The sequence below is a fragment of the Oculina patagonica genome, chromosome 6 (assembly GCF_052425735.1).
Source record: "Oculina patagonica isolate OP01 chromosome 6, crgOcupat, whole genome shotgun sequence".
NCBI classification, from domain to species: Eukaryota; Metazoa; Cnidaria; class Anthozoa; order Scleractinia; family Oculinidae; genus Oculina; species Oculina patagonica.
In genome coordinates, this window is record NC_135763.1 from 2,793,916 (window position 1) to 2,815,896 (window position 21,981).

Here is a 21,981-nt window from a genome sequence, read left to right on the forward strand (position 1 = left end):
GTTTATCGCCACAACATTTAGTACAGTGTGGCGCTTACCGTTATTAAAATATTTATAACCTGGGGTACTAAAACAGTATTTTGTGCTCTTCCCCGAGATTTTCCTCTCTTCAAGTTTAGTGCGTTCCGCTTGAATAGAGAGATTAAGCATGACGTTATACGACAAAAGGCAAACGCTAGCTTGTTTTTCGTTTTGTTACCCCTTTATCGAATTCTAAAATTAATCTCTCATAGAAATAGGGAAAAAATCCCACTTTCACGACAAACACAAAACTACTCATTTCCGCGTACGAACACCAAACGGCAGACGGCAGGAATTGAATTTTTGCCGTTCGCGGGAAAATTTAACGTCGTGTTTAATCTCTCTAATCGTGGCACGAGTAAGTCGACAACCGTCTTCTGTTTCTCTTGTCTCGTGTAACCTGCGAGCAAGCTCTCTTGTTTGGGGTTTCGCGTAACTTTGAACTATTGTGCCCAGGTGTATCGCTATGCTCAGTAATTTTTCTGGTTTATTTACAGATTGCCTTGCCTGCTGATGCTAAACGTAAAAACACGAAAGTTTGTGAAGAGGTTGTCGTACCTCCAAACACGCCTCTACCACCGAAGGAAGGAGAAGCTCCCATTCCGATTTCATCTTTAGACGAGGCGAGTATTTTGTGAAATTCAACTGATGTTACAAATGATTTTTTTTTGCCTGGGACTATGACTCTCCAGGCTAAAGTTGGTTAAATAAAAATTTCTTCCTAGCGTTAAAAAAACACATGCATCTTCTAATTGCTTTGTCGTTTTTTTTCCGCAACTTCTATAATCGAAAAAGGAAAGCGATTGTCTTGGTTTCTGGTTTTACGACAGCTACTAATTAAGGTGTTTTTGTTTCTTTTTTTAGATTGGTCAGTTGGGATTCCAAGGGATGAAGCGACTCAACAGAATTCAGTCAATTGTTTTTGATGCAGCGTACAACACAAATGAGAACTTGTTAATAAGTGCGCCGACTGGCGCCGGCAAAACAAACATCGCCATGTTGACGATCTTAAGGGAAATTAAACAAAACATTGAGGAAGGAGTCATCAAGAAAGACAAGTTCAAGGTGAGTTTCTTTATACGATTTATATACGATTAGAATGTAGTTAGAACGATTTTCACTTGAGTGTCGAAAGTAATTCGCATTTGCATGTTGGTTTTGCATTATTACGCTTCCTAGTTGGTTAAAAAGCTCATGCCACTTTCTCAACTAATCCGACGTCAAACCAAAGCCAATTGTGATACGCTCTCGCGCTTTTTCCCGCGCTTCATGTCGGCTACATGTATTTGCTTTAATTTTCATGAATTTTTGATTGGTTCACTGGATTGTCTGTGTACTTTGTGATTGGCTGATTGAATGTCAAAAGAAATCTGGGATTGCTTTGGTTTTGCTCCACTACGCGTACGCTCTGTGATTGGTTAAAAAACACTCGCGCCACTTACTTAACCAATTGAAGTAAAACTAAAACCAGCCGTGACTTGCTCGCGTCCTTTTTCCCGCGCTTAACGGAGGTAACGTCACGGTGTACTTGGTTCGTGTTTTGATTGGTTCATTGGATTGTCCTTGTCCTTTGTGATTGGTCAGAGTGATTACTTTGGTGTTGGTTTACGATACCTGACTTATTGTTCGTCGTCTTTCTTTCAGATCATTTATGTAGCCCCTATGAAGGCACTTGCAGCTGAGATGGTTCAAAACTTTGGCAAGCGGCTGGCCTCGCTGGGGATTTCAGTTCGTGAACTCACTGGAGATATGCAACTCACCAAAGCCGAAATCCTTAAGACACAAGTACGTCTAGTCGTGATTTTATGTATTACTCATCGCAGACGTTATTTAAGTCGCATTTCCACGCTCGCCTAGAAAGAAACGTTGCTCGACGGCTCAGTCAGCGGCTGAGAAAAGACTACGCTTTATAATAGCATGCTAAAAAGGACTTAAAAGCTGAATGCTAAAATGCTGTGCTGCGTTTCAAAGAACTGACAACATTGCTTGGTAACACAGAACAGAGAAAGAAAATTAAGTCAGTAGGCTAAAACAAGGATGCATAACGCACGAAGCTAGAACAGAGGTTTTGTTCACTTTTTTCGTGGTCAGAACTCTGTGGTTTACTAATAGGAACCTTTGTATGGCTTACGTACATTCTTATAACGTTTTGTACATGCAACTCCAACACAAAAGGAGCATTGCGGTTTATCTACTGAATTTATTTACTGCCAGACAAATCTAGTCGAATGCTTAATAAACAAATTTGGTTCAATTATGTATTCTCCACACGCAGATGTTAGTAACCACCCCTGAAAAGTGGGACGTGGTGACGCGTAAGAGCACTGGGGACGTAGCACTAGCTCAGCTTGTGAAGTTGCTGATCATTGACGAAGTACATCTCTTACATGACGACAGAGGCTCTGTTATTGAGTGTTTGGTGGCCAGGACTCTGCGACAGGTGAGTTTGATACTTTGATGCAAGTGTGACTTAGGGACAAGGTCACGGTATTCTGTTTATTTTCGTTAATTATGAACTCTAAACGTCAAAATGGCAGAGCAAACGTCTTTTATTGGCAAAATCACGGCCACATTACACACAAGAAGATTTCCGAGCATTATCAACAGCATGAGAAAAACCAGAATAAAGTCGGACTGATATTTTTCAGGATTAGCAGTGCAGTCCGTTTTAATCTTCTCCAAGTTTTGTCCATCCATGCCCTTTTTTGGCTTTTTTGCCGTTTTTGAATCCTTCTACAGCTGTAACCAGTTACAGTTTTTATATTTCAGTTAATTCAATGACCAGTTGATCATTCTTTAAATTGCATAAAATTGCGTGATCATGCCCCTTTAATCATGATACTGTGAATGGTGCCTTATCGTGAACTTTCAATTGTCTTCTATTTATGTCGTTTGTAGGTTGAATCATCTCAAAGCATGATCCGAATCGTTGGTTTATCAGCAACACTTCCCAATTACCTCGACGTGGCAAACTTCCTGCGAGTCAACCCGTACGAGGGTCTGTTTTTCTTTGATGGGCGTTTCCGTCCCGTCCCGCTCGGGCAAACGTTCATCGGGATCAAGAGCACAGGTCACGTGAAGCAACTACATGACATGGACACGATTTGCTATGAAAAGGTTCGGGAGAACGTTGAACAAGGACATCAGGTTAGAAGTAATGCGTGTTTCGCTGCTGTCAATCGTAGAAACGGACCTCTCTAGTTAAGCCTGGTTCTCCTATAACCGCCCGATCGTTTCTATCAACTCTGTCACTTCAAAAAGTTTCTCGCGATCGGGGCGATTATATGAGAACATTACACAGACGATCGCTAACATCTGCGGCGATTGGGGCGATCAGGATCGCTTGGATCGCCCATGTTCTTTCCTTCTAGCTTCTCGTTCCCTTCTTCACCGTAAAACTGCAATCAGCTGAGAAGATCTATGGGAGGCCACAAGTTTTGCTCTTTCATTGAAGGCTTCCATTGTGTTGGATCTAGGGCAAAAATGATTGTTTTTCGTGGGTCTTTGCTGATACCAGACGATCAGGACGATCATATGAGAACCCCCGATCGCTTCCAATCGCTTCGATCGCCTACAATCGTCTCAGTATTCGCAAACGATTGATGCGATAGAAACGACCGGAGCGATCATATGAGAACCAACCTCAACTAGTTGATAAGGCCATGCCTGTGGGTTGTGACTGGAATAGATTTTGTTCCATTTGCTTTGTTTCTTTGTTTCAAGGTTTGTTGGATTGTCCTCGTAATTATAATTGACTGCAGCGAATAACGCAATCGTTAGTTGATTTTTGAGCTTCAGAGTTCACGTGGTATTGAACGGCGCAGTAATGTACATGTATACAAGCTGTGATACAATAAACGGTTGTCACATTCAAATAAAAATTAGACGCATGTATTCACTCTCTTTTCTTATCCACAGGTGATGGTTTTCGTGCATGCGCGGAATGCCACAGTCAAGACAGCGCTGACGTTACGAGAGATGGCAACCAATCAGGGGGACGCTGCTTTGTTTCATGCGCCACAGAGTCCTGAGTATGGACAGGCCGAAAAACAGGTACGGTTTAGAGCTTGACGAAGATAGGTAGAGTGTATTTGCTTTTCATACAGGTATAATCGAAACTAAAACCAACCGTCTCCTGTCTTACGCACGCTATCCCGCGCTTGCCAGCGGTTACATGATTTTCTTCACTTGGTGCCGGTTGCGTGTTTTCCCGCGCTTGGCACTGGTTAAGTGTTTTCCCGCGGTTGGCACCAATTAGTTATACTGTTTTCCCGTGCTTGGTGCCGGTTACACATTTTCCCGCGTTTGGCACCGGTTACATGATGTTTTCCCGTGCTTGGTGACGGTTACGTGTTTCCTGCGTTTTGCAAGAGGTTGCACGTTTTTCGTTCGAGTCAGTTGTGATTGGTTTATTGCGTTTATTTGCGTTATAGAAGTGCATGATTGCTTTGGTTTTAGTTTTACCACATCATCAGGAACTGCTCTAAAACTAGCAAACTACTGCAGTTCACTTCATTGAAGGTGTGGAGCGAAGATGCTTCTGACAAACAAAAACTTGTCCAAATTTAGCTAAAAAAAGTACGACAATATACTGTGGTTATTGTTTTGACCAGGTCCGGTTTTATCGTTTTAATTTTGCTGCAAAGGAATTTTAAAATTTTGTTTATCGAAATTTGACTTATCAGTGGCATTCTGCCCGAGGAAAAATAAAAAACTTTCCTATAATCATTCAGGTTAGCTGAGAGCTTTGTGGTACAATTCACTGCTTTTTGTGGGTGCAAATATTTAGCCATTCTGTAGCTAACTGTTCTCTCAAAACAGTACTTGAACAAGTTGTATGACAATAAAGTAACGTAATTTGTATCTATTCACAGGTGATGCGATCTCGTAACAAGCAGTTACGAGAGCTGTTTCCAGATGGCTTCAGTATTCACCATGCTGGTATGTTGCGGCAGGATCGTACTATGGTGGAACAGCTGTTCTCACGTGGTCTGATCCGTGTGCTGGTTTGTACCGCTACACTGGCCTGGGGTGTTAATCTACCAGCTCATGCTGTAGTTATCAAGGTTAGATCTTGACTGAAATGCTGGAACTAAAATTTACTGTATGTCTTGGATAGTTTGTGTTACAAAAAAAATGTAGGAGGCACAGTGGCCTAATGGTTAGTACGCTGGACTCCAGATCGAGCGTTTTGGGTTCGAGTCCGGCCGGGGCGCTGTGTTGTGTTCTCGGGCAAGACACTTTACTCTCACAGTGCCTCTCTCCACCCAGGTGTATAAATGGGTACCGGCGAATTAACTGCTGGGGGCATAATCCCTGCGATGGACTAGCATCCCATCCAGGGGGAGTAGAAATACTCCTAGTCGCTGCATGCTACAGAAACAGGGATAAGCTCCGGCCTGATGGGCCACTAGGCTCGTTTGCAGACTTTTTTTTCACCATTACAAAACTAGTACTAGTATTTAAGTTTATCTACAGGCATTATGTTTGTTCTGCATGTACCGAAGCAATTTTGAAGATACGTGTAATTCCTTTCTTAAGCAATGTTATATTCATAGGCGTACGAGGGGGGGGGGGGGGGGGGGGGGGGGCCCCCCCGGTTTTTGGAAGGGGGCGAGGAGAGAAAAAAAAAAAAAAAAAAAAAAAATAAAAAAAAAAAAAATTTTTTTTTTTTTTTTTTTTCTTTTTTTTAATGAAAGAAAAAAAAAAAACGCTCCCCGTTATATTTTCGTGTTTTTACCATTGCTTTCCACCATCACCTTCTTTTACTAACCACATAAAGTGAATATTCATGGAACGTTGGCCACGTGGCAAGTGTACCAGTCAGAATTTAACCCTGGCCATTCTCTTGGGATGCTGTTCCTGGACATGCCCATAACCCTGCTTTGGTTTTTAATCCAAACATTATTGGGAAAATACAATAGAATCCCGATTTCTTGAAACTCTAGGGAAAACGAAAATTGCTTCGAGAAATCGGGGTTGAAATTACAGAGAAGTATTATCCAAGGGAAACGAAAATTGGTTCGAGAATCAGGAGTTTCGAGAAACCGAGGGTTCGCCAAAAATGGGATTCTACTGTAATCAATTGTAAACAAAACCCAAGGTTGCTACCATTCAAAAGGAAGCGGTTAAGTAGTATTTTGTCATGTTGTAAAAGGTGTTAAAATATTTTTCACAATGAAAGTTTGTTTCTTTTTGTCATCCAAGGGCACGCAAGTGTATGACGCAAAGAAAGGCTCGTTTGTCGATATCGGAATCTTGGACGTGCTCCAAATCTTTGGTCGAGCAGGACGTCCTCAGTTTGATAAACAAGGCGAGGGAATCATCATCACTTCACACGACAAACTTAGCCACTACTTGGCGCTTCTTACAAGACAGTCGCCGATTGAGAGTCAGTTCATCTCTAGTCTTACTGACAGTTTGAATGCCGAGGTAAGAACTTTAAAGCCTGCAAAGGCAAATAAAGCAATAACCAGTTAGAATTCGAAGAAAAGGCCGCTAATCGCCAAGCGTGAAAAACATGTAATCGGTGCTAAGCGGTGCAAAACTTGTTACCGTTGCCAAGCGCGGGAAAACTTGTTACCGGAACGCGAGAACACGTCACCAGTTCCAAGCGCCGAAAGACTTGTTACCGGTACCAAGCGCGGGAAAATATGTTACCGGAACTATGCGCGGAAGGACTTGTAACCGGTGTCAAGCGCGGGAAAGGTTTGTAGTTAGTGCATGTTAAGCACGAGAAAACATTAACGAAATCTCTTGCTGGTGTGCGACGTTTTGCTGATGAAGTGAGCAGAAGTCATCTTCATAGTCAAGAGAAAATTTGTTCGTCTAATTCAAGTGTTTAGTCTCTGGTTGAGGACGCATTTTGTTGTGATTAAGAGTTATGGTTTGTTTCCTTTTTCATCAGATCGCCCTTGGCACAGTAACCAATGTTGATGAAGCAGTTGAGTGGCTCAGCTACACGTACTTGTACATTCGAATGCGGGCAAATCCACTGGCTTATGGCATCCCTTATGGAACTAAAGAGGTTTGCGTTGTGAATGACAAATACACTTTACAATTATTGTGTGCATTGGGCTTTTTGGTTTCAAATTAATGACAAGTAGTTGTTTGGGAAGTCTCCAATACATGTGATACAGTATCGTTCAACAGTGACTTACGTTACATCGATCTCAAGGAAAATAAAAAATAAAATTACTGTTTGAAGTGGGATAGTGAGAGGACGGAGGGGGATGTACGCTGCGATGTAGTACCGTTTTCTTCATTATACATTATTAGTCTTACGGTTAGTGTCTGTCTTCCGTAGGATGACCCTCTACTACAAGAACACCGCAGAGAGCTGATTGTAAATGCAGCGCGCCATTTGGACAAAGCAAAGATGGTACGGTTTGACCAGCGGACTGGATATCTAAACTCTACGGACCTTGGTAGAACTGCAAGTCACTTCTACATCAAGTACGCCACGGTAGAGGTAAGTCTAAAGCAAACAAACAGACAGACAGACAGATGGACAGTACCGGACAGTACAATACAGTACTTGTTATTTCGTGATGTTTCATTTTGAATTCAGATTGTATTTTAAATTTTATTGCATTTCAAAACATGCTTAATTGCTTTTACTAGTACTACTTCTGAGTGGCAACCAGTTCAATCGTTGGTTGTTTTTCCCCAGGTATTCAATGAGATGTTCAAAGAGCACATGTCAGAACCTGGAGTGTTGGCCATGCTGTCTCACTCTCAAGAGTTTGAACAAGTCAAGGTCAGTGCGTAAATTCACAATGCGCGCGCTGTCAAGGACAGTGGAATTCATATCAACATAGTGTTTATTGCTCGCTGGGATTTTTCTTATTAAAGCTTTGTTCGGTGACAGGTCAACCCTTTCCCCATTTCTGTCTTTCTTTCGGATATAAACTACCATCCATCCATCGTACAAGTGTAATATAAATTTGTATCCAAGGAAAATATTTCCTTTTTTGTCATGGCAAATACGCCGAGAACGAAACAACAACAGAACATCGATGTTTTATTTGACTGTAACTAAAATGGCACATATTGCTCGCTGGGATTTTTCTTATTAAAGCTTTGTTCGGTGACAGGTCAACCCTTTCCCCATTTCTGTCTTTCTTTCGGATATAAACTACCATCCATCCATCGTACAAGTGTAATATAAATTTGTATCCAAGGAAAATATTCAGTTCCTTTTTTGTCATGGCAAATACGCCGAGAACGAAACAACAACAGAACATCGATGTTTTATTTGACTGTAACTAAAATGGCACATTTTTTTTAAAAAATATTTTCTTTGTGCGAAAGGAACTTATAAGCTCGTACAATACAAGTTGGCTGAACAAGCCAAGAAGCCGAATCTATGGTAAATGGCTTTTGAGAGTTTGTCCCCCACGTTTTTTTCTAAAAGTCAGGTTTAAAAAGGCAGTTTTTAATCTGTTGATTACATGGTTATAAATTGAAGGAAACCTCAAAGTAGCAGTTAACTAACATAAAAAAACAAAAACAGAAAAAATAATAACCGAAAATAAACAAGGATGGTTTCGACTGACGACGATTAAGACAGATTACAAGGGACAAACTTCAATTTTTTCAAGTTGCATTGGCCGTGACGTACCTCCTTTACTTAACAATTAGACTACGAGCCTGAGTTTCTATGAGCAAATAGTCAACGAGGCGCAGCCGACGACTATCGCTTATAGAAAACGAGGGCAGTATCTTTTTAGTAGAAACTCTAAAGGATGCAGTCCAAAACCCACAATATTGTGCATGAAGACAAAAATCAAGAAAATTTACCGCTTAAAGAGCTACTCACGCGCGCGACTGTTTTCTATCGGCGATTATGTTCACCACTTTCTCCGATTCTGATTGGTTTAATGAACACGTGACGCGATAGTGCCCGCCGCCGGAGGGCACTACGCCCAAGTGCCCCCGGAAAAATGCCCGGATCGATAGTGCCCGCCCGTGATGTTTTGTAAACAGCTGCCTGCAGACAAAAAAACCCAACCAAATACTGCATTAGTGGGTTTCTTGTCTGTTTTGTTTCGTTTGTTAAATTTCGCTCAATTGAGTTTTTTATCCTGAAAAGTAAAAATAATTCACGATGCTCGTTTTTGTATGTGCGCGGGAAAAATTAGTGGTGAAAATAAAAACAATAGAGTGTTGTCTGAACACGTCTATGTTCCCCGATGATGTTCTAAAACCGAGCTCGCTCTCGGGCTATATTTGTTTTAGAACAGCGGGGAACTATCAGCCGAAGTTCTCGACAGAACCCTGTTAAAATAGAAAAAGTGGGAGAACCAATCAGACGGGATTTCCAGAACACAGCTGAGTTTCTACTAATGTCATTTAGATTTCGTTATTCTTGTTAAACTGTCATGGCCTTATACAATGCAACGCACTAAGTCTATTGCATTTCGTATTTCATTGCAGGTCCGCGAAGACGAGACCTCAGAGCTAGAGTTTCACATGTCTGAGCACTGCCCACTGCCTGTGAAGGGAGGGGTGGAAAACGGTTACGGCAAGATCAACATCCTGCTACAAACATTTATCTCCAAAGGATTTGTTGATAGTTTCTCGCTGGTCTCTGATCTGGGATACGTTGCACAGGTATAGACTTCATACCAAAACCAAACACAAGTGCTAGATCGCAGTTGATACTGATTAACTTAGGCCTTCCGACCAGTTTAGGTCCTTTCTAGCGTAGGTAATGTCACGAAACAAGTGATCGTCCTTTGAACGCAAACGCCGCACAAGTCACAACGTAGAAAAGTAGTTATATCGGATGAACAGCGGTATTTGTCCCCAGCTTACTGGAATCCATCTTGTTAATCCCTTCCCCGGCCGTCCCCGTTTATGTGAAGCTGAAATTTTACAAACACTTTCTAACTCACCAATTCTTTCTGACGACGTTTTCCTGTACAACATAATTTTGGAGATAAATCGTTTAATTAAAGTAGATCGATGCGTTTCTAAATGGCATTTTCAATTGGTGACCAATTCCCAGACCACAATTTATATGATCAGATATGCACTCATTTATCATTGTGTTTGTGTGTCTATTTTTCCAGAATGCTGCTCGTCTAATGCGAGGCTTGTTTGAAATCGCTCTTCACCGTGGCTGGCCCACCATGGCGTACAGACTGCTGGGCCTGTGTAAAATGCTTGACAAGCGGCTCTGGGGATTCCAAAATCCATTGCGTCAGTTCACTATTTTAAAACAAGAGACACTTGTTAAACTCGAGGGCAAGAACGCGACGGTGGACCGACTGCGAGATATGACTGCTGATGAAATTGGTAAAGTTTGTTGTGTTGCCTCTTTGTATGAAAAACTTTATTCATGAATTTAGGGCTAAACTTTCCCAGGATTTCTGATTGTTTTGCTCAATTCTTATAAGTAGCTCGGGGTCTTTACGAACTTTTTTGTTGTCCTACTTTTTAACGTAGTGTAAACCACTGGATTATTGCGGAAGAATCTGTAGGATTTTTAAGATCTTTAAGATTTGTATTTGAAAAAAAAAATGAAAAAATTGCTGCCACGGCCGTTTTTGGTAATATACACTTATTCGATGGTTGTATATATAATCCGCGGTTTTTGGGTTGCGGTTGGTGATTTTTTTTTTCTTTTTTTTTTTTTTTTTTTTTTTTTTTTTTTTTTTTTTTTTTTTTTTTTTTTTTTTTTTTTTTTTCCATAAAAAAAAAAAAAAAAAAAAACTGGCTTTCCCATGTGCAATTTAGCAATGTAGGTTCTTATTTTTCGTACCATTCCAGTCTTTATCCTCTATTTAAACTCGGCTTAAAAATCATCATTCAAAGTCCTAGTTTTGTTGTGATTTTTACCTTACAATCTGACTCACGTCGTGTCCATGACTTCTCAGGTCACATGATCAAACACCCACGCATGGGTGCTACTGTCAAGAGCTGCGTCAATCAGATTCCTGCGATATCATTGGCTTCCAGCATTCAGCCAATCACAAGGACTGTTCTTCGGGTGCGCCTGTCAATCAAGCCAGAGTTTCAGTGGAATGACAAGGTTCATGGGTCATCGTCAGAACCGTGGTGGATCTGGGTCGAGGATCCTGACAACAATCACATTTATCATTCGGAGTACTTTCTGATGCACAAGAAACAGGTTTGTACAAGTTTGTACAAGTTTGTTCAGGTTTGTTCTGGTGTAGGTGCGCTTGATTTGTCCTTTTAAGGAAACTGCATCGATTTTGGGCTGCACTGCGCCATGTGAAAAACATAGTGAATTGTTTCAAATTTGTTGTTGGAAGTCGGTCTCATTCTTCGCCATCCTCTCTCATTTCCCTTGTGCTATTTTCGGTTTTATCTTACTTAAACTATGTGGTATTTCATTTCCTTAGTGAAATAAATTATTAACGTTTCTTCGATCGAAATAAAAGCAACAAGTTTGAACACTCCAGGATCACAAATTTAGCTCGCTTCTCTTGGTATTTTACAAATGTTGCGGAACTCAGAAATGTTCGTGAATCCGCCCATTAACATTTATCCCCTATCTTTTCTTGACGGTATTACCAGGTTATAGCTGAAGAAGAGCAGACACTCGTCTTCACTATTCCAATCTTTGAACCCCTGCCGTCCCAGTATTACGTGCGAGGAGTGTCGGACCGCTGGCTTGGCTCGGAAGTGGTGTGTGCTCTGTCTTTCAAGCATCTCATTTTACCTGAAAAACATCCTCCTCACACTGAGCTGCTGGATCTCCAACCTCTGCCGATCACTGCTCTGAAATGCAAAGAGTATGAGCTGCTTTATCGGTGAGTGTTTTACACCTGATTGAGTTTTGTGGTTACTTTGTTGTTCAGTCGCTGTAGCATAGATGCATGTACAGTTGTATACCAGTCCTAAGCTAGTCATTTAGAACCTAATTCCGCTGAAAGTTCGAGCAATGAGTGCTAATATTAATTGCCAAAAACCAACTCAAAGCACGGTAATATTTTACATACTATTTGAAACATCTCATTGAAATTCATTTGTCTTAGTGACCCCGTGATTAAACTCTGAAGCATTCTCGAGAAAATTAAAGTCAAACCTCGTAAAAATGTTTAAAACGTGCGCCATTTTGTCTAAACTGGCGTGAAACGTCCGTTTTAACTGAAATGAAGATAGTTAATAAATTTCAAATCCATTTTTCTCTCGCGGGGTCAGCTTGAGAGCTAAAGTTTAGGTAGGTTTTGGTTAACTGTACTCAAACAGTTACCATGCTATGAGATCTTCGTTGTTACTTTACTTTTGCCTGTATTGCTCGGATGTTCTTGAAAACCATCGTAATTTCCTTTTTTTTGGTATGTTCACACGACGCTTTCGGTCTCCAAGAAGTGACCAAGCCTGCAGTTTCTTTAGCGGAGTGATTGCTTAGTGACGTGACGTAACGTTATCACGTCAAGTTGACAAAGCAACTGTGGTGTACTCTCGAGTGCGATCAGTACAATTTTCTGATTGGTCGGTAAGAATATGAGGTCTTCGGATAAACCTTGACGAAGATTTACTGAACGTGTCACGTGTGCCATTGGGGAATGTGTTTTTTCTCAGTTCAATGAACAAACCTTTTCTTTTTTTATTGTATTTCATTTCCATCCTCGCCATCGTTAGCCATCCTCACTTCCTATTGGTTCCTGTGAAGTGAATACTCTAATTAGAAGACCAGACCACAATACCGGATTTTCGTGCCCTTCTCTTTACGATGAGTGTGGGTTTTTTAAAGCCCCTTGCTGACCATAACACTGAAGATGCAGGAGACGGGGCCTACGGTGTATCGTCCTTATTCGAATTAAAAGACTAGAACATATAACCATTTGCAGATATCATTACAGAGGCAGCATATTCTCCTCAGTTATTTTAAGACCCTGAGTGTTGGCCCGCTCTGGGACTCGAACCCGAGACCTCCCGCACGGTAATTCGACGCTCTACCAACTGAGCTATCCGGTCGGCGGTGGTTTTTGTCGAGTTCTGCTCTACAAAATCAAATCATTATTGTTGGGTTTTCTGTTATCTATGCTTCTCGAAAGCAGATCATGCTAAAAAACCCTTTAAAACAATCTGAATTTCCTTTACAGCTTCACACATTTCAATCCAGTTCAGACGCAAGTATTTCACACGGTGTACCACACGGATCATAACGTGTTGCTTGGTGCGCCAACTGGATCTGGCAAAACACTGGCAGCTGAGCTGGCGATATTCCGCATCTTCAATCAGTATCCAGGAACTAAGGTACGACGCTGACGACTCTGTTACACGCCTGGTTTTGACACGCAAAAAAAAAAAGGCGTATTTCTGTTTGTCTTAATAACATCTCCAGACTTTGTTTCTGCAGCGAAACAAATTATCCCGATCGGTAAAATCCCCGCGTTTTGACAGGCTTTTAAAGTTGGCATTTCATAACCCAATATGGGTGGTGGGTTGGGGAGTTTTCCCCCAGCAGGAGTCGAACCCGTGACCATATGAACATTTGATTCTTTTTTTGGGAGAGCTCGAAAGGGGGGAATTCTGTTACGGAGTGACTTGTGTCATTGATTGAAAATTACTCGATTTTTTATCTCCCTCTCTGCAAGGAAAACTCATATTGTTGGCTTAAATCTTTAGAACTGGAATTTAATGTCCTTCACAGATTACATAGTCTATTTTCCAAGTCTTCAACAGCACTTTTAAAAAAAGAACTAACAGTTTTGTTCTGTTTTTGCCACAGGCCGTGTACATTGCTCCTTTGAAAGCTTTGGTCCGCGAAAGAATGGAGGATTGGAAAATCCGTTTTCAGCAAAAACTTGGTAGAAGGTATGAAGTCATAAACTTGGCACACTTTGGCTTTTAATTTTGACAATTGCAGACGGTTTTCAGCATTGAACTAACTCGGAAATTTAGTTAAAACTCCTTAAGTTATGATTCTTAGGAAGGCAAACGAATATTTCTGAGTGATGTTCGATCGCAATTGTTGCTCTCGTAAATCTTGTCCCAACGATTTTTAGTCGATCGTCGTTACAGTTATGTTAATTGAGCTAAAAGAAAAACGCTGAAGACGTTTCAACTTCTCATTTCTCATAATTTTGACTGCTGCTTCAAATAAATATAATTGCATCTGTTAATTTTGATATCCACAGTGTCGTGGAGTTAACTGGAGATGTGACCCCAGACATGCGTGCTATCGCCAAAGCAGATGTTATTGTCACCACCCCTGAGAAATGGGACGGGATCAGTCGCAGCTGGCAGACTCGTAACTACGTCAAGGCTGTGTCACTGTTAGTGATTGATGAGATTCATCTGCTGGGTGAAGAGAGAGGACCTGTTTTGGAAGTGATCGTATCACGGACGAACTTCATCTCCTCGCATACAGAGAAGACAGTTCGAGTGATTGGTTTGTCAACTGCTTTGGCTAATGCCTCGGATCTGGCTGACTGGCTCGGAATAGCTCAGGTATAGAGACAAAGAAGGAGAACCGAATTCAAATCAATAGTGTTGTCAAACGTATATTCTCTACCTCCAAGCCCGAATATATGTTGACTGAGCCAAGAGAAAGAGAAAACAAAAACCGAGAGTTTTTGGTGTAGTGTGCGGTTTTCTATATCGACGTATAAGTGGTTTAATTTTATAGCAATTATTTATAGCAGTTTTGTACACAAAATGCGCGTAGCACACAAGATGATATAAAGTAAATTGTTGTTGGAGGAGGTGGGGGGGGGGAGCTGTTATTAGTTTTTATCTGTTTTTCCAGGCCACAAGGGCAGAACTTGATAAAGTCAGCTTAACTTTTTCAAGTTGAGATCTTAAGTTCCTGATGGCATCACAATAATACCACTTGTTTATAGCTTCAGTACACCGGCATAGCAATTTTTAACAAAACTGGACCCTTATTTATAGGTTTCCATATGTTTTTAGGCTCATGAGTTTTTGAAGTGAAGCTGGTGACAGTGTCCCTTTAAACGCGCTGAACGGTACATGTTTTGCGCAAAAACCCTGTTAAAGGCACTCTTTATAAAGAATGTAATCAGCAAACTGACAAAAAATGAAGAGGGAATTCAAGGTGAAGAAAAACTTACTTGCGATTTCGTTTTTTTTTCCAGGCAGGTATGTTTAACTTCCGGCCCTCAGTTCGCCCAGTCCCCTTGGAGGTACACATTTCCGGCTATCCCGGCAAGCACTACTGTCCGCGCATGGCAACTATGAACAAGCCCACATTTGCCGCCATTCGTACCCACTCTCCCACCAAGCCCGTGCTAGTGTTTGTTTCGTCAAGACGACAGACCCGTCTCACCGCTTTGGAGTTGATTTCATTCTTAGCTGCTGAAGATAATCCTAAGCAATGGCTGCACATGCCCGAAGCGGAGGTAAGCTGAAGAAAAAGTAGATGTGAAATTTCTTTAGTGGGTAAACAAACCAATAAGATTTTCAACCTTGTGCGGCGCAAAATCCTTACCAAATTTAAGCGCAACAAAGTTTTAAGGAAAAATTCCATTCGATTATAACCTGCTTCCCGCCTCATCTTAAAATGTTCAAGATTAAAGTATGCCTGTCAAATATCACCTCAGGGACTTCTATAGTTTTAAAAATAGAAGGGAGCCGAGGGACAGTGGTCTAAGCGATGGACTCGGTCAGATCGAACAGCCCGAGTTAGAGCCATGGTCGGGTTCACTGTGTTGTGTTCTTAGGCCAGACACTTTACTCTCATAGTGCCTCTTTCCACCCAGGAGTAAAAACGGACACTGACAAACTTTTAGGGCACCCTAATAAAATGCTGGAGAGTAGCCTGTGATAGACAAGCATCCCATCCAGGGGAAGTAGCAATACTCCTAGTTATTTCAAGGGCTGGGCTTGTAGTCAGACATTCTCACTTTTTTATGCACTGAATAAACGGTAGAGCGTCTGACTTTTATTCCAGATTGAATCGTTGATCCAAACAGTGAAAGACAACAACCTGAAGCTGACTCTGTCGTTTGGCATCGCGCTTCATCACGCGGGTTTACACGAGAGAGACAGGAAAATAGCAGAGGAGCTGTTTGTCAACCAAAAGATTCAGGTGAGATGGTATACTGGTGTGAACAAGACAAATACAGGAGAAAATAACCTAAACCTGCTTTGTCTGCATGCTGTATTGTGTAGCAGCATAAAAGGGACTATGTCACGGATTTTGCCAGATTTTTGAACAGCCAAAATTTATATTTGTATCAGTCGCAGGAAACCTAAAAAAATAGTCCATTTGTATTAAAAATTGCCAAATTAGAGCACTGAAACTGTTAACGAGTATCTTTGACTGCGGATGGCTCGGATGGAAACAGATTGCAACTTGAAAAAGTTAGGCTAACGTTTTCAAGTTTTTTCCGCGCGTCATCGAAAAATCGATATTTTATATAGCCGTATAGGTTAATTTCTATGTGCAAATTAAGGTTATATCTTCCTTTAGATGTTCAAAGATAACTGTTTTTATTAGTTTAGTTTTTTTTTTTTTTTTGTAATTTGTTTATTTTTTTTTCCAACAAGCAGGTTACAATACACACAATAACTTACTTACATTTCACGTTACATTACATTATACATTACTTATACTTATAACTTAACTCTGTGACTTATTTACAATACACTACTTGCAGTATATAGCTTAGAATAACCTACAGTACATAACTTACAATTAACTTCTTACATTACACTAATAAATTTACATTTTTCTTAAAAAAAAATTATAAAACACAAAGACAGTGCCATGCCTACAGACAATATATATGTATAACGACATACAAATCAGTAAGTTGCCTTTAATTGATTAGATAGCTGTTTCGATACAAGAAGTGCCACGAGCTTGCCAGCTATTTTAAAATGAGAGGAGGTAGCCTAACAGATCCTTCCATTTGTCATAATGAAAGTTGATCTTGTTATTTTCTTTAGCAATTAAACGTTTATTAGTTTAGTTGCCTACCACTTATTTCAGAACAGTTAAGACGAAAAATCTGCAAAATCCCCGTGACAAAGCTCCTTTAAGACACTCTAATTACCCTGCCACAGATATTAATAGCCACAAGTACTCTAGCCTGGGGCGTTAACTTCCCAGCTCACCTGGTCGTTGTGAAAGGCACGGAGTATTATGATGGCAAGACACGGCGGTACGTGGATTTCCCCATCACAGATGTACTGCAGATGATGGGGCGCGCAGGGAGACCACAGTATGATGAGAGTGGGGTGGCTGTGATCCTGGTTCACGACATCAAGAAACACTTCTACAAGAAGTTTCTGTACGAGCCATTCCCTGTCGAATCCAGGTAACTGTGTTTTCTATGTCGTAAATTTTTGTGCTTTAAATTTTTAGTCGCCGTGGTGTTACTTTTACTGATTTATCACATAACTTTTATGCCCCTGCATATGTTATTAAGAATGCCGGTCTCTAAGAATCAGACAATTTTTCGATTTCGCGGCAAGAGGATGGAACTTCGATTTCTTTCATACTTTTATGTTAGATAGGCTAGGGAATAACTTAAATCACTGTATAGTTCTTTCGATTGAATATCCTTTTATTTTAAAGAAAAATGCAAATAACAAAAATCCGTTAAAATCGTCATTTGAGGCGCTAAATTATTAATGATTTTTGCACGAGTTTGAGAGCCTCGCGTGCAAAAACAAATCACTCTACCGTCTTTTAAACACTCAAACCATAGTTAGCAATCTCTAAACATCTACTGAAATGTTTTTGGGAAATATTGCGATTATCTTTGAAGACAAAATAATTTTATTTCGAAGGCATACAATTCACTGCCGTAAAAGTACTTGGTAAATAAAATTAATTTTCACCATGTGCGAAACCTTCAAATCGTTTAAGCTTCTGGTGGTTGAATGTTAGAAGAATGGTGTATAAATCCCTGTAAAAAATTCTCCGGGTAAATGATTAAAAGCGACGTGAGATCTTTTCGAATTCGGTTAAATATGCAAATATTTGACCTTCCGCGGTCAACTTTGAAGTTACGGGTCAGAAATAATTTTTGTTCCGTGTTCCAAGTCCTAACCCATTTAAGACCAAATTAAGCATATGAAAAAAATATGTAATTTTCTAACCTTTATCTGCTGTAAAAGGTAGGTTCGAAGGCCATTTTAGCATGATTACGGCTCTTATCATTCATCGCATCTGAGCTTCGTTTTCCTTCCGCGGTCAACTTTGAAGTTACGGGTCAGACATGAATGACATGAATATTTCAATCCGTGCACAAGTCTTAACCCATTTTGGGTCAAAATAATCACACACAAAAACATTATGAAATATTCTAACCTTAATCTGCTGTAAAAAGCAGGTCCGAAGGCCTTTTAAGCACGATTCCGGCTCTAAGCATCCGTAGTAATTTGAGCTTCGTTTGTGTAAGTACAGGTATGTCATATTTAGTGGTCGAAATCCAATCTGTGATCAACTTTCGGCGCTTCTCGTCACCACTGCATCTTCTTCGACGGCATACGCCGATTGTTAGTATTGCCTCGTTAATAGTACACAAAAAAAATAACATCTGATCGCTAAACGGCATGATGTCGGCGCTTACAGTAGCTTACAGTCCCATCTTGCAATGGGCCGTCTGTTCGTCACGCAATACTGTGTCATGGACATTTTTTTAGGGGGTGGTAGGTGGGTGTGGGAAATGTTGAATATGCGGAGATGTTTGATTTAATACTTTATGACAAGTACGTACTCGAGCCAGCAACAACAACAACAACAAGTACAGTGATATATTAAGGCAGACAAGATAAAGCACACGTACTGTCAGTTGATAAGCGTTTGGTACAGTGTAATGCAACTGTTTGCGAATTCGGTTGCTCGCGCGGGGTTGGTTGTAATACCGGGGGGGGGGGGGGGGAGGATATAAATCTTTACTAAACAAGTAGAGTTTTTAAGTAGTTATTCCCTTTTTTTACTGTAGAACCGAAAACGAAGAGAAAAACTCGCGTCTATGTTTTTTAGGGGGTGAGGGGGGTGGGGGCCGGGGGGTTCTTGGTTGGTTGGTTAGCAAAGTTTTATTTTTTTTCACAAAGATACCTAACCAAATATCGCATGTCCTGTATAAATGGTTAATGATAGAAGTAACGATAAGTTTTGATCTTTTTTTCGTGATCGAGTGACAACTTAATAAAAACATTGCATCGCAATTTTTTTCGCCCTACGGTAAATCTGGGTGACCTGTGGCTTCGGGTGGTCATTCGTCAACCTGTAACAAAGTACTTTCTTGGGGTGCCGTTTTGAACATATTGTCGAATTCATGATGTCTAAATTCAACAATAACTAATTTGAAGTTTAAACGAAATGAAAACATGTTAAAAAAACTCAGTGCTAAAACTCTTTGCTAAAAAGGATAAGCAAATTGCTATGGCAATTCGGCGTGTAAAAAAATCGCCAAATTTAATTTAGTGGCTTCCTAAGTAAACAAAACCTTGGTCGTGCTAGTTATTGGCACCGTCTGTTTGCTTAAAGTCAGCGCGTGAACAATGTTTTCAAAGTTCAGTTTATTTCACTGGAAATGGAAGGTTGTTGTTCTATTAAGGCCCTTGTTCGTGGAGTTTACGGTTTTGATTCTAAAGATCGAAAGCGTCACACTGAAATCGCTCCTCTACTGTCGTGTGAGAAGGACATCAGCAGTCATAAGTCCCAGTATTAATTTAGTTAACTCTAACATGACTCTTTTCCGTGAAAAACCAAACTTCAGTGTGATCGTCCGGGTGAGAGTTGCTCTGAAAACTCTAACCTGCGATCAGGCTTTCTCCGCCGCGAGAAAAATAACGCCTGATCGCAGGTTATGAAAACTCCGGGATAGGGAATATTTTTTGAGGTTCTCGGTACATAAGTAGGGTATCATTTTGGCAATGTGTTCCGGGTGTGATCCTTTGATAGGGTACCTAAATTCTATCAGCCTTAGCGAAGTTTTCAAGAGCTGCCTTATAACACCAAACAAATAGCTAGCTTCTGAAGTTTGGTTTTTCACGGGAAAGAGTCATGTTAGAGTTAGTGTGACGCTTTCGATCTTTAGAATCAAAACTGCAAACTCCACGAACAAGGGCCTTAATAGAACAACAACCTTCCATTTCCAGTGAAATAAACTGAACTTTGAAAACATTGTTCATGTGCTACCTTTAAGCAACCAGACGGCGCCAATAACTAGCACGACCAAGGTTTTGTTTACTTGGGAAGCCACTAAATTAAATTTGGCGATTTTTTCACACGCCGAATTGCCATAGCAATTTGCTTATCCTTTTTAGCAAAGAGTTTTAGCACTGAGTTTTTTTAACATGTTTTCATTTCGTTTAAACTTCAAATTAGTTATTGTTGAATTTAGACATCATGAATTCGACAGTATGTTCAAAACGGTACCCCAAGAAAGTACTTTGTTACAGGTTGACGAATGACCACCCGAAGCCACAGGTCACCCAGATTTACCGTTGGGCGAAAAAAATTGCGATGCAATGTTTTTATTAAGTTGTCACTCGATCACGAAAAAAAAAATCAAAACTTATCGTTACTTCTATCATTAACCATTTATACAGGACATGCGATATTTGGTTAGGTATCTTTGTGAAAAAAAATAAAACTTTGCTAACCAACCAACCAAGAACCCCCCGGCTCCCACCCCCTCATCCCCCAAAAAACATAGACGCGAGTTTTTCTCTTCGTTTTCGGTTCTACAGTAAAAAAAGGGAATAACTACTTAAAAACTCTACTTGTTTAGTAAAGATTTATATCCTCCCCCCCCCCCCCGGTATTACAACCAACCCCGCGCGAGCAACCGAATTCGCAAACAGTTGCATTATACTGTACCAAACGCTTATCAACTGACAGTACGTGTGCTTTATCTTGTCTGCCTTAATATATCACTGTACTTGTTGTTGTTGTTGTTGTTGCTGGCTCGAGTACGTACTTGTCATAAAGTATTAATTCAAACATCTCCGCATATTCAACATTTCCCACACCCACCTACCACCCCCTAAAAAAATGTCCATGACACAGTATTGCGTGACGAACAGACGGCCCATTGAAGATGGGACTGTAAGCTACTGTAAGCGCCGACATCATGCCGTTTAGCGATCAGATGTTATTTTTTTGTGTACTATTAACGAGGCAATACTAACAATCGGCGTATGCCGTCGAAGAAGATGCAGTGGTGACGAGAAGCGCCGAAAGTTGATCACAGATTGGATTTCGACCACTAAATATGACATACCTGTACTTACACAAACGAAGCTCAAATTACTACGGATGCTTAGAGCCGGAATCGTGCTTAAAAGGCCTTCGGACCTGCTTTTTACAGCAGATTAAGGTTAGAATATTTCATAATGTTTTTGTGTGTGATTATTTTGACCCAAAATGGGTTAAGACTTGTGCACGGATTGAAATATTCATGTCATTCATGTCTGACCCGTAACTTCAAAGTTGACCGCGGAAGGAAAACGAAGCTCAGATGCGACGAATGATAAGAGCCGTAATCATGCTAAAATGGCCTTCGAACCTACCTTTTACAGCAGATAAAGGTTAGAAAATTACATTTTTTTTCATATGCTTAATTTGGTCTTAAATGGGTTAGGACTTGGAACACGGAACAAAAATTATTTCTGACCCGTAACTTCAAAGTTGACCGCGGAAGGTCAAATATTTGCATATTTAACCGAATTCGAAAAGATCTCACGTCGCTTTTAATCATTTGCCCGGAGAATTTTTTACAGGGATTTATACACCATTCTTCTAACATTCAACCACCAGAAGCTTAAACGATTTGAAGGTTTCGCACATGGTGAAAATTAATTTTATTTACCAAGTACTTTTACGGCAGTGAATTGTATGCCCTCGAAATAAAATTATTTTGTCTACAAAGAACAACGCAATATTTCCCAAAATCATTTCAGTAGATCTTTAGAGATTGCTAACTATGGTTTGAGTGTTTAAAAGACGGTAGAGTGATTTGTTTTTGCGCGCGAGGCTCTCAAACTCGTGCA

The 21,981-nt window shown here is 40.5% G+C and overlaps 1 protein-coding gene across 1 annotated transcript in view; it reads left to right on the forward strand.

The window, feature by feature from the left end:
• LOC144656596 (activating signal cointegrator 1 complex subunit 3-like) overlaps positions 1-21,981 on the forward strand; it is a 36,417-nt gene that overhangs the window by 6,231 nt on the left and 8,205 nt on the right. The window contains exons 7-27 of the mRNA XM_078516815.1: positions 519-644; positions 886-1,086; positions 1,666-1,806; positions 2,297-2,461; positions 2,920-3,168; positions 3,940-4,074; positions 4,896-5,087; positions 6,229-6,453; positions 6,929-7,048; positions 7,328-7,492; positions 7,694-7,780; positions 9,460-9,636; positions 10,098-10,323; positions 10,905-11,158; positions 11,569-11,804; positions 13,104-13,257; positions 13,733-13,818; positions 14,142-14,454; positions 15,102-15,365; positions 15,917-16,054; positions 17,035-17,288. Of these exons, the coding sequence (XP_078372941.1) occupies positions 519-644; positions 886-1,086; positions 1,666-1,806; positions 2,297-2,461; positions 2,920-3,168; positions 3,940-4,074; positions 4,896-5,087; positions 6,229-6,453; positions 6,929-7,048; positions 7,328-7,492; positions 7,694-7,780; positions 9,460-9,636; positions 10,098-10,323; positions 10,905-11,158; positions 11,569-11,804; positions 13,104-13,257; positions 13,733-13,818; positions 14,142-14,454; positions 15,102-15,365; positions 15,917-16,054; positions 17,035-17,288 (3,908 nt within the window). The remainder of the gene's footprint in view (positions 1-518; positions 645-885; positions 1,087-1,665; positions 1,807-2,296; positions 2,462-2,919; positions 3,169-3,939; positions 4,075-4,895; positions 5,088-6,228; positions 6,454-6,928; positions 7,049-7,327; positions 7,493-7,693; positions 7,781-9,459; positions 9,637-10,097; positions 10,324-10,904; positions 11,159-11,568; positions 11,805-13,103; positions 13,258-13,732; positions 13,819-14,141; positions 14,455-15,101; positions 15,366-15,916; positions 16,055-17,034; positions 17,289-21,981) is intronic.